Source organism: Melozone crissalis, unplaced genomic scaffold, assembly GCF_028551555.1.
Source record: "Melozone crissalis strain CALT ecotype California unplaced genomic scaffold, PUWL_Pcris_2 ptg000029l_1, whole genome shotgun sequence".
In the NCBI taxonomy this organism is placed as follows: Eukaryota; Metazoa; Chordata; class Aves; order Passeriformes; family Passerellidae; genus Melozone; species Melozone crissalis.
The window spans coordinates 14,972,612-14,988,794 of NW_026535807.1; the positions used below are offsets into that span (position 1 = coordinate 14,972,612).

At 43.3% G+C, this 16,183-nt stretch overlaps 1 protein-coding gene across 1 annotated transcript in view; it reads left to right on the forward strand.

Moving 5' to 3' along the window:
• The first annotated feature begins 776 nt into the window (after nt 1-776).
• Nucleotides 777-16,183, forward strand: part of STAB1 (stabilin 1) — a 49,620-nt gene continuing 34,213 nt past the window's right edge. The window contains exons 1-12 of the mRNA XM_054280834.1: nt 777-897; nt 6,294-6,430; nt 7,881-7,996; nt 9,090-9,175; nt 10,205-10,274; nt 11,095-11,190; nt 11,646-11,762; nt 12,500-12,696; nt 12,882-13,015; nt 14,682-14,809; nt 15,023-15,114; nt 16,026-16,148. Of these exons, the coding sequence (XP_054136809.1) occupies nt 817-897; nt 6,294-6,430; nt 7,881-7,996; nt 9,090-9,175; nt 10,205-10,274; nt 11,095-11,190; nt 11,646-11,762; nt 12,500-12,696; nt 12,882-13,015; nt 14,682-14,809; nt 15,023-15,114; nt 16,026-16,148 (1,377 nt within the window). The 5' untranslated portion in view covers nt 777-816. The remainder of the gene's footprint in view (nt 898-6,293; nt 6,431-7,880; nt 7,997-9,089; nt 9,176-10,204; nt 10,275-11,094; nt 11,191-11,645; nt 11,763-12,499; nt 12,697-12,881; nt 13,016-14,681; nt 14,810-15,022; nt 15,115-16,025; nt 16,149-16,183) is intronic.

A 16,183-nucleotide genomic window follows, 5' to 3' on the forward strand; every position in this document is an offset into this window, starting at 1 on the left:
TCAGGTTAGTGTGTATTTTTTTAAACTGTTTTGGGACTTTTCTGTTCTGAGTGCTATGGAAATGCTCCTTGGATTCTTCAAGCTGTCAGCAGAGTATTTGGAAATTGCAAATTTTGCTATTGCTGCCATAGCATGAGCTTTTCTTGCTGAAAAAGTCAACTATTTAAAATAAAAATATCAAAGCCTGCCCAAAGTGCTTGATTGATTGATTGATTGATTGAATGAATGATTGATTGATGCAAAGTGCTCCATTCCTGTTCTGAAGCACAGCCTGTCATTCACATTGCTTTGTTCTTGCAATACTTTGGCATAGGCATTGCTCAGCTCTACCTTCACTTTGAGATGTTATGGACATATTCACATCAGTGGCAAAAGGAAATTAACTTACCCTTCATGAATTTATGGTATTTAAGTTTGCCCATTGCATTTACCTTCTGTTAAGCATACAGTTAACCTCTTTTCATTCCAATTAGTTGAAAACTAAGGATTTCCTTCCTTCTGTTTTGAACTGATATGTAAGAGGAAATCCGTAGATGTTCCTGTTTTGAGTAAACCTTTTACTAAGGAGTTCTGCTTGTGCATTTAAAAAAAGAATGGAAAGAAAAAGCTTATGTTGATACAGAAATCACACTAGAAGTAGCAGATCCATTTCTGAAGGCTTTGCAGCCAAAAAGCACAGTGCAAAAATGCTCTCTCCCTGTTTACTTTTAACCTCTGGTTTGTCTTGGATCTGATTCTTAGTAGGCGGTGTTATCTTACAGAAATTGCAGCCTCTCTCGCCACCCCTTTTGTGTAAAGGGTCCTGCCTGTAAAAGCATGAAAATGCATCCTCCTGGATTGCTGTTTTTCTTCTTAGCAGCATGCTTCAGTCCCACAGCTGACTGCCAGAGTCAGAAGGTAAGTCTGCGGGTCTTTGTTTAAATGGCCATTGAAAAGTTCTTCATATTTGGATGGTAGCATGTTAGGAAATAGTCCTCTCTACAACTCTTTTTTTTTTCATTTACATTTAGTTAGGTGCAGAATAAAATCAGTAAAAACTGTAGGGCTGTGAGGTATCTTCTCTGTAGTTCAAATGAAGGAACTAAATTTAAGGTTGAAGGGAGCTACTTGAGTTTTAAATCAGATTAAATTCATGTCTGTGTTCAGCATTGAACTTGAAAGAAGCAACATCAGAGGGAAATGCTCGGCATCTTTGTCTTCTGCTAGTTTCAGTATGTGGGACAGGAACTTTGTATCCATCAGGACAGGTCCATAAGTTTCCCAGAAGAATTTTACTTTAAAAAAATTTTTACAATCTCATCAATTTGTCCCTTTGCAACAGTTTGTTTCAAGTATATTTCCCAAAAGCTCCTCAGTAAGGATTGTTGAATACTTTCCATTTTATTTCAATTTTGTTGATTTTCTTTTGATTCCTTCCCCTCTGTTCTTGTGTTTAGCAGCAGCACATAGGAGAATGTGTGATACCTTTGTAGATCTGTTCTCTAGACTCTGTGGTGAGGCAGCCCAGTTCCTGTGGGCTGGAATTCACACTAATTCACTTTATATTGTCTCCTGCCATCCCCTTCCTCGTGTCCTGCTGTTGGAGGAGTGAACTGGCCGCTAAGCCCAGAGTTGTGGGGTGCATTTGGAAGTTCCCTGGGCAGGGGGAACACCCTGTGTAGGATTGTCTTGTCTTGAATGACACAGCAGGGCCTTGTGGGGAATGGACAGACCTGTGAGTCTTAAGGACTTGATTTAGAAAAAGCCAGAGGACTGGAAAGATGCTTCAGTGTCAGACCTTTGGGTGGAAGCTTCTGTATAGATTCTTTCATGAAAGGGCCATAAATGAATGCTAGGAAGGCTTGTAGGATCATGATGGTGACTTGAGCACAAACTTGAAGTGTTTCTAGGGGTGGATTTCACCTGTCTGGAGATGTGGGTTCCAGGCAGATGGGTTTCAGGTTGTGTCCAGAGGCATGGGCTTGTGTCTTCAGCTGCTGTAAGGGGAAATGTAGGTCTCTCTGCATGGAGACACTCTGTTGATCTCTGCAATCACTGAGGAGTCTGGCTTGCATGAAACAGTTACATTATTAGGTATGAATACCCACTTACAGAGAAGTTAAATGGAGCAGTTAACTTAATCCTGGAATAACTCCGTTTTAGAGTTTTTCCTCAAAAATTCCCTCTTTATGGAGAAAGAAAAGAAACATTTGCAAAGTTATAGTGGGAGACAAGGAAAAATAAGGATCTAATGAAGCTTTCTCTGGCAGTTTAGAAAACCCATTGAATCTGATTGGAATAAAAGTCCTGTGATTCCACAGGAGGCTTTTCTTGGCTCACAGGGGCCATTGAGAGAGGAGAGATTGTGTGCTACCTGTTTATCACTGATGTGACCTCAGGACTCAGCTTTAATGGTTCAAACATGACAGTGACTCTTGTTCTGATTTGGTTTTTCATACCTCTTGCTATGGATTGGGGAAGATGCAGCAGATGTGAGAAACATGGGAGTTTTTCTGCTGGGAGGAGGCCAATCCCAGGCTGTCTAGAGGAGGAATGGAGGCAGGTGGTAAATGAGGAGAGGGGTCTGAGCATCCCCATGTTCCCAGTGCTCTGCAGCTGACATGCTGGGAAACCCAGGGCAACAGTAAATCTCATGTTTTGTGATCTCTGAGCTTGATTGTTCATCTTCACACTACAAAGTGTCTTCCTTGAACAAGTGTGAAGAGTTTGTGTGTCCAGGAGCTGCTGCTCTGTTCAGCTCCAGTGTTATTGAGAACTGCTTGGGGAGGTTCATGGCTATAATGACTCGAGCATGTGTCCACAGCTCTATTTTGTAAAGGACAAATGCCCTGGAAACTTGGTGATTCATTAGATAATGGCTATTTCCAGAACTGGCTCCCAGGATTGTTGGAGCCGAGCACTGACGTCCAAATATGTTTTTCTTTCTTCCTTGAGATTTTTACCATGCAGAAGGATTTGTGTTATGGTTTGGGAGGCAAAGATAAAGAGTGAAAATGAGAGGAATGAAACTAGCCCTTACGAAATACTTCCCAGCTTATTCTCCTGAGGTGGAGTACGAGAAATGAGCACTTGAGAAGTGAGGGACATCTGTTCAGAGAGGAGGGAAGGAAACATTGCAGCATCCAGAAGCTTCTCTGGGTCTCAGCTGAGTGCAGAGAACAGTGGTAGCTCTTGCACAAGCATTTGAGTGCAGGGAGAGAGCACAGCACAGCCTGGAAGAGAGAGGCACCCTGGCTCTTTACTTCTTTTGGCTACAGCTGGATGTCTTCTGCTTTAAAATTTTCATTTTGGAGATGTTTGAGAGCATCAGTCCTTCTTTCCTGTTCCTTTGTACACAGACTGTGACCCAGTCCAGCTCACAACATCACCTGATCAGAACAGTGACTGTCACCAGGCAGCACTGCTGCATCACAGGGACAGATATTCCCTCTTGTCACTTCCTTTCCAATGGCTTTGCACTTAGGAACCAGTCAAAGATAAGCCCAAGGGAGCAGTTCATCATTGTTTTCCATGAGGCTGTGCCCCAGGAGCCACTTCTGACTCAAACTTCTGTCTGTCTTTCATCCTTTCCAGAATTTGAGTATCCAGACTGTTGCATTTATGTCCCTTGATTCCCTCTTCTGCTTTTCTAAGAAGAAAAACTCTCCAGAAAATGACTGCTTCATCAGTTCTGTCACTCAGATTAGAAGGGAAATATTTTTTTTTTAATACTTTTCCACTCAGCTGTTTTCTTCCTCTTTCCTCCTGCCTGTTGCTGCTGACACAAGCATATTTCCTTATAAAAAGGGGAAGGTCTTACTGGAAAGCTGCCTAAGCTTATCTGGTGTCCCAGTAGGGTAGGGGGGATTCCACAATAACTGTCTTGTCTTAGAGGTCTGCAAGTAATTAAACATGCCAACAGGGAGGAATAGTAGACATCCACCTCTCCCACTCTTCATTTCCATTGAGAAATGGAGCCACATTGATGGAGAAAAGAGAAGGGAAATAGAATAATGTGTGAATAATGGTGTCTTCCTGCACCACCATGACAGAGAACTCATTTAATGGTCCAACTGTGTCTGATGCCTGAAAGTACAGATGAAATAGAAGGTTGGAGAATTTTAATTTAGTGTTTTGTGCTCTATGTTCAGTGGTCTTTTTGATACAGAGAGGGTGGCTCATATACCTGGTAGAGGTTTGTAGCATAATTCTAATTCATGGGAAGGAGCCCACATTTGTGTTTCTTGCTCAGGCATTTTCCCATTCCTTTTTCTGAGGCATTGTCTCAGGAAAGGCTAACGCTGGGATTTGGTGGAACCAAAAGGGCTGGAGCTGTCTGTTCTGTGAGATCCATGAGCCTGGCTTCAACTGGCTCCTTTCAAAAGCCCAGCCTTAATCTGGAGTCCTCATTTAAGATCCAGTCAGATGGTGACCCCATCAATGGCCCTGCTGATCTTTAGAGGCAGAGTACTCTGGAGGCAGCACCTTGTTTGCTCATCCATATTGTTTGTTTTCTTCTCTGCTTTGCTCCATGAAAAATGGGAAATCTGCCCGCTCTGTGCATAAGGAACAGCAAAGCTGATCTCTGTTCTGCTGGATAATATCAGAAAAGCTGATGCTCACAGGAGAGATGGAGTTGGTGGATCTCAGATTGGTTTTGAGCTCTTTATGCTGCAAGGGAGTCCTTGACATAAGAGGTTCTGGGGATTCTGCTGCCAGGGGAACTGGAGGTTGCTGTATGGTAGGAAAGCCTCAGAAGCACAACTAGAAGTTAATATCCATGGGAAGGGCAACCACAGCCACAGAAATAATTTCCTTCACTGGGCAGCATTCTTGCATGTATGGCTGCAGAAGGTGGATCCATAAACATGAGCAAAAGCTCAACAACTCCAGTCAGGGGGAAGGAGTTGGGAAATATTCCAGGGACATGTCCCTGTGGACCTGGGACTTGAGGGTTATCTCTCAGGAGGTTTTCCTGACAGGGTCTGCTGCCTATCATCTGGGAGGGCCTTCCTGAGCTCTTGATAACTGATGGGAAGCCATGGGCTTCTTCCCTTGCCTTGAGGAAATGTATGTATTTGGGCTTCAGTTCAGAGGAAGCAAAGTTGAGATTGCTGATGGGAATCCAAAACAAGGAGTTCTGGGGACAAGAGGGCTGCTGCATTAGCAGCATTGTTCAGGATTGGCTTTAAAATTCCAGATCAAGGCCTCTCCCAAAATTTGATATAATGTTTTTATTTTTAGAAAATACAATGCCTGTAGAGGCACAGTTGAGATGAGCTCTGGGTTTTTTCCAGTCAATGACCTTCTGGAGCATACACAGCTCATGCCTCGCAGCTTTTCTCTGTCATCAGCAGTGGCAAATACTGTCTTTTTTCAAAATTACCAATGAAGTTTCCATGCAGTTGCTTGTTTCCAGAAGTTTAGAAGTTCAAGGAAATGCTTTTTGAGCAAAATCACAAGTTTTAATGATAGGTTGGCATGTGATGATGATCATTCACTCTTGAGGCTGTACTTTGTCATCTATGTTTCTCTTGGAAAAGCAAGGTTGTACAGGAGTGCAGGAAAGCCCTGTGAGGAAAACTGAACCCCTAAAGTCATTCTGGTTGGGTGGAAGGATTTACTCATTTATTCACCAGCCATATGATATATCCAAGTGTCCTACCTGATCTTCATGCCAATGTTTATGGAGTCCTTCTCACCTGGGGTCAAAGCATTGAGGTGTTCAGAGAGATGCAGAGCACCTTTCCTTTTCATCCACCTCCCTGTGCCTCCTCACAGACAGTTGCCATGAGAAATATTTCTGTGAGCAGCTCCTGGCTCTGGGAAATAGACTGAACTAACAGTCAGCTCTGCAGGTCCATGCAACAGCAATGAACTGGATTTTATCAGTGGCATGGAAAAGATAAATTCTGTGTTGCCTTTTAATTCAATGTCTTCTGGCAAGGGTTATTAATTTAGGGCTTCTTCTCACACACCAGTAATACATGTTTGTAAAAGATCAGCTGAAATTAGCAGTGCAGAGTTGTGGTTATTTTAGAAATGGTTAGAAACTTTGCTGTGGGTCATAGGGGAAGGATAAGATAGCTGTGATCTGCCCTGTTGCTACTAGCTGAGATCCAGTGGACCCAAGCATGCAGCACCTTGGCAGGAGGGTTTAGTCCATGGGAGAGTGTTCTGCACTGGCCACTGCCCTCCCCAGTGATATCTAATTCATGGTGCAACTTGATAAAGATATTACAAGACTGGCAAGATAAGTGCCTGGGATAACAATTTAATCTGGGACTATTTCCGTGCTGTTTTTTCTTTTTAAGTTAAAATCCATGCGGTGCAATGTCAAGACGATGTTCACCATGAATACAGCGTGTACTTCTTGTGCTGCAGTGCCTAAAATGTTGTGTCCAAGAGGCTGGTCAAGGACCACCCAAAGACCAGGGATGGGGGACTGCAGGTAAGGCCTGTTTCCTAACTATGTGATGCTTTTGGTGCAGCCCTTCTATGCAGGGAGTAGTGTGCTCTTCAGGAGAACACACACGTGGTTTTGAGCTGTAAAGGTCCATGGAGTTCTGTTTCAGATGGGTTTATGGCCCCTGTTATTGTTGCTTTTGTCTCTCTGCAAATCCCACAGACTTTTGGCTGGGCAGGTTCTATATACACAGAACAAATTAAATGACAATAATCTCTTAACTTGCCCCAAATAACCTGAGTTTGTTAATCCTGCTGTATAGCAATTTAACAGAGGTCTGTCTAGCATAAAAACCTGTTTCAGACCCAGAATTCCTTAGTGGCTTATTAAGAAAAAAAATTAATGATAGTTCCCCTTGTATATCCTCCTAGCTTCCAGCAATAATCCTCTGAACTTTTAACCTTCCTAGTTCACTTTATGACAATTGCTTGTTCATGTGTTCCTTGCTCATACTCTGTTGGGTTTGGCAGGTAGGAAAAGGATGAAGGAAAACTGAATTTACTAGGAGGCTTTTGTAAAATGAAACACTATAGATTATTGTTTGTGTATGTATTCAGCAGTGAATGTTAACTGTTAATATAAAGCTCCATTGTCTGCTCTTTCTCTGATTCCCTCAAAATACTTTAAAAGTAGTGGTGGCAGTTTTGCAGTTTATAGCAGTTTTTGCACACACACAGGAGTCAGATGAAGCCAAAGCAGCAATGCTATTGAGACAATTTCCAAGTTCCTTTTGGGAAGGATGTGGTGCCAAAAATAAAATGAAGTGTAAGAATAATGTGAGTCTATGCAGCTTCTCTGAGTGTTATCTGCTCTTGTGGTGGTTGTTGGACAGACCCAAGAATAGTTTTGTAATGTGTACGTGCAGAACAAGAGGCATTGCCACCAAGGACTCGCCCTGTGTGTGGAGGGGGGGGATGATGGGTTCAAAAGAAGATGCTTCCTTGAGGGATTTAAGGCATTTGTCCAAGATTTAATAGAGAATCTGTGAATAATATGGCTATTAAATCCAAATTTACTGCATTTTGATCTGGAATCTTCAGGAAAAGACACAAAAGGATGAATCCTGAAAGGAGATTTTGTTCTTTCAAACTTATTTTAGATGTGAAGTTGAATGGTGAGTCACCCTGGAAATCCTACCTTTTTTTTCTGTGCTGTTTAACCCTTCAGCACCCAAGGTTTCCATCCTGATGCAAGATCCTGTCTCATGCCCAGTCCCTGACAGGTTTCTTCTAACCGATCTCTGAGGCTTGAATCAATGGGCCTCTTTAAAGGAGACATAACTGGAGAGAAACCTCTTGTGTGTGCATGGAACAGGGATGAGGGCCCTGCCTTCCCTTCAGAGCTCAGGGCATTGCAGTGGGATTGCCTAGAAACCCTCAGGCAGGTCTGTGCTGGGTTTGTGGTATAATCATAATCTTGGATTATTCTTTTTAAGATACTCTGTCAAGTTAGGAGAAAATACCCTTTCCCTGCCAGGGTGCCATCGCATATGTAATAAGGAAATTGAGGAGAAAAAGTGCTGTCCAGGATTCTGGGGTACAGAGTGCTATGGTAAGTTTTGGGGTTTTTTACAACAACCTTCAGCTGTTGAACAGGTCAAACCAGTTTTAATAGAGGCATTAAATATATATTGAGGTGATTTAATTTTCATTATTCTTTTAACACTCACAAGGTCTCCATTATTTGTCTGGGAGCATATCTGTCTGTTCAGCACATAATCTCTTTGCTCCAGATGAGTTGAATCCCCTTACATTTAACACATAACATAACCTCCTGTGGTGGAACTTCCTTTTGTCTCTTCTATAAAAATAAACTTTTGGAAAGGGATGTTTTTGTTCCTCTTTGCAAAAGTTTCCAAAGGAAGAGGAAGATCTTTCTGATATCCCTCTTGTCTGCAGCGCGTGTGCCACGTGTGCTGCTCTATAGTCTGGAGTCAGTCAGCTGTTCAGCCACAGAAAATACTTAGCAATTCCAACCCAAGGTGAAAATAACAATCCCAGAACTCCCACTCAGATTTATGCCAAATAATGAGAATTTGTTTTGTCTTGTCTCAAAAATCCAAAATCAAGACCTACTAAGCTGAACACTTCTCACATGTTTGACTGACAGAATATGGAAAGGCCCCATGCAGTTCTGCAGAAAATGGGAGACTATTTGAGTGCTTGAGCCTGTTCTCATACTAGCTTTGAATAAGCAACTAGTTTCAATCAGAGAGATTACAGATTTCAGAATTATCAGAAATAATCCTCAGAATTTAGAGGTACCCCACTCTAAAGATGTGGAGACCCTGTTTTTCTGGGCACACTTCCAGCTCTCCATAAAGTCAAGGAGAGCTGAAAATGCTCAGTGTCTTTGCAAAGCAGGCTCCTGTCTGTTGCTAGTTCCAGAACTGCCCTCACCTCTCAGCGCTGCTGGCAGCAGTGGCCCAACCTCAAAAAATGTTTCAGTGCCTTTGTTGAAATTTAGTTATGGCTTGTTGGGACTTTCCTTATACCTTTCACCTCTGGGCCAGTGTTAGGCATGCTGGATAATTTGCTGGTGAATTGACCTTTGTTTTGTACAGCTGGAATACCTGGGGCAGGAGGAGATGGGAAGGTGCTGGTTGTTCAATTTAATCTCATCTGTCCTGTCTCTTACCTGCTAGAGTGTCCAGGTGGCTCTGAAAATCCCTGCAATGGCCATGGGACATGTTTGGATGGTATACAGCAGAATGGGACCTGCATCTGCAAGGTGAGGGCATGATTTTCTCTGAGGATGATGTTGCTTTGTCAGAGGGAGTTGTTTGTGTGGTGTCTGTGCAGGAGCTCTGGGTGGAGGCTGCCCTTCTGCATGGAAGGCATTTGCAGCTCCTCTCATCCCAGCATCAGTGTCTGTGGTTTTCCTGCAGCATTGCTGTTGTCAGCAATAGCACTAAAACACTGTTGGTGATGGTGTGGAGCTGGGAAGAATCTCAAGGGTGAAATAAGGAAAGAATTGCATTAATTTAACCCCTGATCAGTTGAAATAATTGTATCTGTCCATGGCTGCAAGAAGCCCTGAAACACTTGGCTGTTAATGAACTGTATCCAGGTAGGCAGAGACTCCCTCTCACAGGAAAAACAGGAGAGATGAGAAAGAATTTAGGGCAGATTTTTTTTCTTTTTTCTTTACTACTCCAGACTTAGTACAACCAAAGTATAAACAATTGAATTGAACGGAATTGAGCAGTGCTTCTAAAATGCATATGGTAATGAATCAGTGTTAGACTTGAAACTTTCCCTGATGAACTGTATATTTTTACAGCATTCTTAATTAACAGCTCAAATCCTACCTCTTGGACCCCTGTTTGAGAAAAGTTGATTTTGGATTTAACTCAAAGACACCTTATATCAACTAAAATGTATGCTGAAAGTCCCTGACCCCTGTAAAATCAGTGTAAAAAGTCCCACTGGTATCAATGACCTCCAGATTCCTTTTTCAGACAGATATCAGGAGCCAGCTGGAACTTTCCTGCCTGTCTGTAATTAGGACATTATTTGCTCAGTGCCCAGCAGAGTTTCCTGCCGTTTGCATGCCCTCTGTGTGTCAGCTTGCACTGGGATCTCCTTTGCCACAGGGGCTGGTTAGTACTGGAGCACTGAGCAGATCAGTTTTCTTCTTTGTGTTGCTTCAGATATCACAGAAAATCAAAAATGGGGTGAGACTTTAAACTGTAATGATGTGTGAAACAATAGAGTGATACAGAAAAATAATTCCTGACACATTTTGGGGCCCTTCTAGGAGCAATACAGTGGGTATGGCTGCCAGAACTGCCGGGATGAAAATCGATTTGGCCCAGACTGTCAGTCAGGTAAGAACAAGTCATTCAAGGGAAACCTCCACAAAAATAACTGAAAACAAGGAAGGAGGAGGAAGAGGTTGAGTGAGGAAGGTGCTGGAGAGGGAGAAAGTGGCAGAGAGCTGGCAGTGTTCAATAGCAGATGTCTGGGCATTTTGTCTTTCTGCACTGTCTTCTATGTTCTGCACTGTCCCACTAAATAAATGATCCTCAGTCTCTCACTCAAACAGTCCATTTTTCCTATTGTAAATCTCTCTCTCTCTCTCCCCCCTTATCCAGGCTGTCCCACTTTCCTCTCTCTTTCTAGCCAGGCCATTACCTGCATCCCTAAAACAACCCACACTCACTTCCCAACTGTTTTTCAGACTCCTATAACAGCTCCACTTGTCTCCCAGCTTTTTCCTTCCTTCCTCTATAAAAACATGATTACACACCATGCTGCTTCTCATGTATGGCAGTTTGGGAAGTGAATTATGGCAGTGCAGCCTGGCTGTTACAGGAGCCTTTTTTGTCTAGCTCCTGCTTCCTTGTGTCCACACAGGTGAAATAGGTGTGACCTTGGAGGTTGTACCCATGTGTTAAAACAAACACCTGAAAAGCTGGTCTAGGTCTTGCATTCAGAGCTGCTCTTATCTCATCTTCTTGAGCTCAGGACATGCAATTTACCCTCTCAAAGCTCTGACTGGCATGGCCATATTTTAAAAGGAGCTACTGGGTTATTGGTGGGAAATCAGGATGCCAAGTGCCAGGGCAACTGGCCAGTGTGTTCCTGGAGCCCTGTGCATTGCCTGGCAGCCCAAGGGCTGAAGCTTTGTCTGTACTTCCCTTGCAGAGTGTGACTGTGTGCACGGGGAATGCAACAGCGGCGTCACTGGGAACGGGAGCTGCACGTGCCATGGAGGCTACACAGGCCCCAGGTGTGACCAAGGTAAACACACTGGCAGCTGCAGAGGGGCTGGGAGGGAGAGCAGCCCTATGATGTAGGCTTGGGTGTCTCTAAAGGGGCAGGGTGGCACTGAATAGTTTGGGAATGTAGAGGAAAGATGATTTGAGCACTGGAGATCAAGGTAGAGGGAAGAGCTGGGGTCTACTCTGGGGCCTACCCACTTTGTGACAGGGGTTAAGATGTACCATCTCTGTATGCCTCTGTTCTTTCTCTGGACACCAGCTAGATCTCTTCTCTCAGCCTTGTGGGGCCTGACTACCTAGGCTGCCAGCAACTTGGAGCTGCCTGCACTGCTCATATCCTCTGGCTTTTGTGCCAGTCTGGGGTCCTTGGAATCCACATTTGCCTTCATTTCCAGATATTGTGTGAGGTGAATTATATCTCCTACCAGTGCCCCACATGCTCAAAGGGAAACTCTCTTTGCTGTGTGACTGCAGAGCTCCCCCTTTGCAAAGGAGTGACGTGCGAGGCCAACAGCGAGTGTGTGGTGAGGGATGGCACAGCCCTGTGTGACTGCAAGCTGGGCTACAGAAAACAGGGCAGCACTTGCCAAGGTGAGAAAATTCTCTGTGACCCTACATGGCCCTGTTTGGGAAAAATCCTATCACACTGCTGTCTGCAGAGGAGTTTGGTTACTGTGAACACAATGCCTACTTCACTGCAGAGGTTGTTTCAAACCATTTTTTTCAGGAATACACATAACATTAAGGGCTAAGCTTTTGGCTCTCTTCTCACTTGGTCATAAAAGCAAGAAGTGAATTAGAGTTTCAGGTTCCATCCAGCACTCACATATAATTATGCACTAAGTAGTGACAGCATTATCTTGGTAAGTCTGAACCAGTTTAAAAGTGTGGAGTCAAAGGAGCTCTTCATTGATTTCAAATTCAAGTTTTTGAATTGGTTTCCTTAAAAGAATGTTGATAAGATGCATGTGATGAGCTAGCTATGGATAGATGTTTTCACTGGCTCTTTACAGGTTTTGCTGACCAAACTGCTGTTTCATGTATCCTCAGATATGATGCAAATTCAGAGCCAATCCAAGCATCCTCTGTCACTCACACTTCTGTTACTGAAGTAACATGGAAAATGTGTCATCCAAATTCCTCTGAATAAAAACCCCCAAATGTCTGCTGTCTGGAATGATTTCATTCCCTGTGAAATTTTAGAAGTTTAACAGTACAAATTCCTTATGCTCCATTCTTTCCATGCCTTACAGTGTGCTGTGCTGCATTAAGTGCTCTTTTGAAAACAGAAGTTTGGTTCTGCTCACCTCTAATCTCTTTAATTGCAGCTCAGGATCCTTGCACTCCTTCTCCATGTTCCCCCTTGGCTGTATGTAAAGTTCTTGGACCACGTACATATGAATGTACCTGCAAAGAAGGATTTCAAGGAGATGGAAAGATTTGCCAGCCCATCAACCCTTGTGCTGACAACAATGGAGGCTGCCCAGAAAACTCTACAATTTGTGTTTACAGACGTCCAGGAGAGGTAAGGCAATAACAGCCAAAATTGGCCAGGGGAGATCTTCTCATGAACTGACGAATGTGTTGGTCAAATCTGCTCTCCTCACCTCAGATTATGCAAAGGGAAACCAGACAGCTCTTCTGTAGGATTACTCACAGAGTAAAAGATGGTGAATGCAGCGCTGTGATCACTGTGTTTGCTTCCCTTAGGCAACGTGTGTTTGCAAGCCTGGGATGAGCAGGAGACCTCCTTCATCCGAGTGTTTGGCATTTCCCAGCGACTGCCGGCAGTACCTCTGTGACGTGACTGCCACGTGTGAAATTAACTCTCAGGGGACTCCTAGGTAAGACACTTTGAAAACTGCAGATGAAGAAGCTTTTCCTGCAGCTAGAATGGAAACTTGGTTTGGATGAACTGAATTTTGAAGAAACTGAGGGTGATCTCAGGACTACAGGCGAGAGTCACCCTTTGAGAAGAACCTGTTTGTAACAAACCTATTGGAAGAAGAGTTTGACATCAGTCATTGTAAATTATTGCACATGGGTCACAAAACGCTTTAAATCTGGGGTGGCAGAATCTTCTTTGATGTGAGCTGGAGGTGTAGCTCCCCAGGCTAGTGGTGGTAGAAGTTAATAATCAATCATTAAAAGGGAGATTGTGGTTTTTTGCTCACACTTGTGCATATTTGATAATGAGGAATAGGACTTTGTCTCTTCTCCCAGTCAGATCTGTAAGTAGTAAATATATTAGGTTTGCAGAGTGACAGAGAAGAGGTAAGTTGAGTGAGGAAACACCAGACCTCACGTGGTCCTTTGGAGCAAAACACCTACAAGTTTGTACCCATTAGATGGGAAATATGGCTGGATAGAGGATCATTTTTGCATAATGACTTCTCAAACACCAGAGAAAATTTCCCTGAGAATTTTACATGTTCTCAAGAAAAGGTAGAGCTTCTCTGAGACATTGAAGAGGGAAAGAGCAGTCCCATCTCCTCCATCCTTCCTTCTCCAATGCTGCTGAAACTATTAGCATCCACTTGCTCATTGTGTGCTCCAGGCCAAGACTGAAACACAGAGACTTCCCTTTCTGAAAATGTGCTAGCACAGAGCAGGACAGAGTGTTCAGTGCAGTCCCTGCCTTACAGATCTGTTCCCCAGCAGCTGGCACTGAGCCCTCTGAGGCTGGACTGGAGTCAAATTCCTCCCCTGTGTCGCATGTCTTTGCATGGCTGACACAGAAAGAGCAGAGCTGATACTTGGACAAAGCCCAAACGGGAAAAAACAGCTTTGGTAGTCTCTGAGTGATGACTGCAAACCCGTGTGAACCAGGACAGAGATTTTCACATGTAGATAAGCTTTTCTGGAAAAGTCATTAACCTGGATGGGGCCCTCAGTGAGCTCCAGATGAACTGTAGCTACCTGGTGTGCTTGGGCTGGCTTCTCACTGCAGCCAAGGGGTCACACAGGGGCTGTTTGATGGATCATCACTTAGCCTGTGGGTTTTATGCATTACCTTAGATTTTCAGATGCTGAAATTACTACAACTGACTAAATATCTAATTTTAAAAGGTGCCAATAATTATATTGTGGCAATCTGTACTCTGAACTTTAGAGCAGACAATCCTTATGTTGTTTGTATCTGAGAAAGATGCAGCTCCATTCTCTTTGGGTAGATACAAATTGGCTTTCCTGGCAAAAGTGTGAATCTTTTTTCCTGTCACTCAGTTTAGGCAGAAGTTACTCAGCATCCCTGGAAGAGTTCAAGGCCAGGTTGGGTGGGGCCCTGAGCAACCTGGTCTAGTGGAAGGTGTCCCTGCCCATGGCAGGGGAGGTTTGAACTAAGTGATCTTTAAGGTTCCTTCCCACCCAAACCATTCTATGATTCTAAGATGTGGGAACTGGGATTGGTCTTCCAAGTGTAGATACTGACATGTTGTTCTACTTGGCAATTGTCGAATGTGTTGCAAACTGGTTTACAATGGTTTGTCATGTTTCATCCTTGCCTCATAGCTGTATGTGTAAAGAAGGGGAGATTGGAGATGGGAGAAGTTGCTATAAAGATCTCTTGGGTGAGATAAATCAGCAGAATTTGCGAGGAAGGTTTATAAGGAAGCTCAACGTCGCCAAGAAAATGTTTGGTAAATGCTTTTTTATTTTGCTTGGGGGATGGAGCAAGCTGGGGACAGGGTAGCAGTGCCAAACTCCCTCTGTTTCCTTGTAAATGAATACTTGTTGCTTGCACCGGGCTGATACTGCGTAGATTGAATTGTGCTGTTAACAAGAGAAATATTTTTATTGCTGTGGTTAAACCATCACTGCCTAACTAGTTCACGCTGCCCCTCTTTTTACAGCTTCTGGGTGCTCAACATTGCTGACTAAATATGGGCCTTTCACAGTCTTTGTACCATCCCTTCTTCCCATTCTTGACAGAATGGAATTCAATGTAAGTTTTCTTGATTTTAGCAAATTTTTGTCTTAAGGTTCTTTCCTGTTTCAGCTCTGCAGCCTGTAAAAACTGATTGACACAAGAGAGGAACTTTGGCATGTGCTGTTTATAGAAATCATCTCTTGGGAATACTTTTCATTGTGTGGTTAAGTTGCAGCCTTATAGAGGATGTTACATCCCTCACATTATTTTTAAAAACTCTATTTCTTTCTTCAATACTGACAAAGTTTTTTTGTTTGTTTTCATTGTCAGGAAAGTCACTCTTCTGTATGACTGTTCTTAAAACTTTAAGTGGCTTTTTACTACCTGTGGGTGTGACTTTCAAAAGGGGCCAACTTTTACACCAATGTATTGGAAATTCAAACTGTGGTTAAAAATACTAACTTCTGGATCCATAGAAAATGCATCAGGAGAGGGTCCCAAGTTATCCAGTCAACCTGTTCCCCAACGATCAGTTTCACCTAAATCAGTATTGGCAGAAGATTTTTCTAAAAAGCAGCAATGATGATAAGTCCAGAGAAGAAATGAAGCTAAATGTAATTTCAGCAGATTAGACCACCTGCATGGTCCAGCATAGGTGAAGATTGCATTTGGGGAGCTTTGGCAAATTTTATAATCTGGAGCATGCAAGGATAATTTTTAATTTGTCCAAGTCCAATGGGTTTCTCTCCAGAGGATTGCTCTAAAGTCACTTGCAGGTCAATCAATCTCCCTCTTGGACGTGCAGAAAAACAGGAGAGTTTTGCCAGGGTGCTACTCCAGTGAATCAAAATGAAGAGGAAAGCTAAGTCTTGTATGCTAAGAATTTCTGTGGGTGTGTTAGCTGGGAGAAAGGTGGTGTTGTGGTAAATGAAGTTTTTGAAAGAACATGTAATTTTTCTTTTTTATGTGGGCTTTCCTCCCCAAAGGACACAGCTGCTGAGCAGTTGTGCAAAATGCACATTGTTCCTGGTCTGCACTTGATAGAAGACATGATAAAAGCCAAGACTATGTGGACCTTGTCAGGACATCAGCTGACATTCACTAGCCAGGTGAGGAACTCCTGAGGGTCTGGGGCACTGTTTTC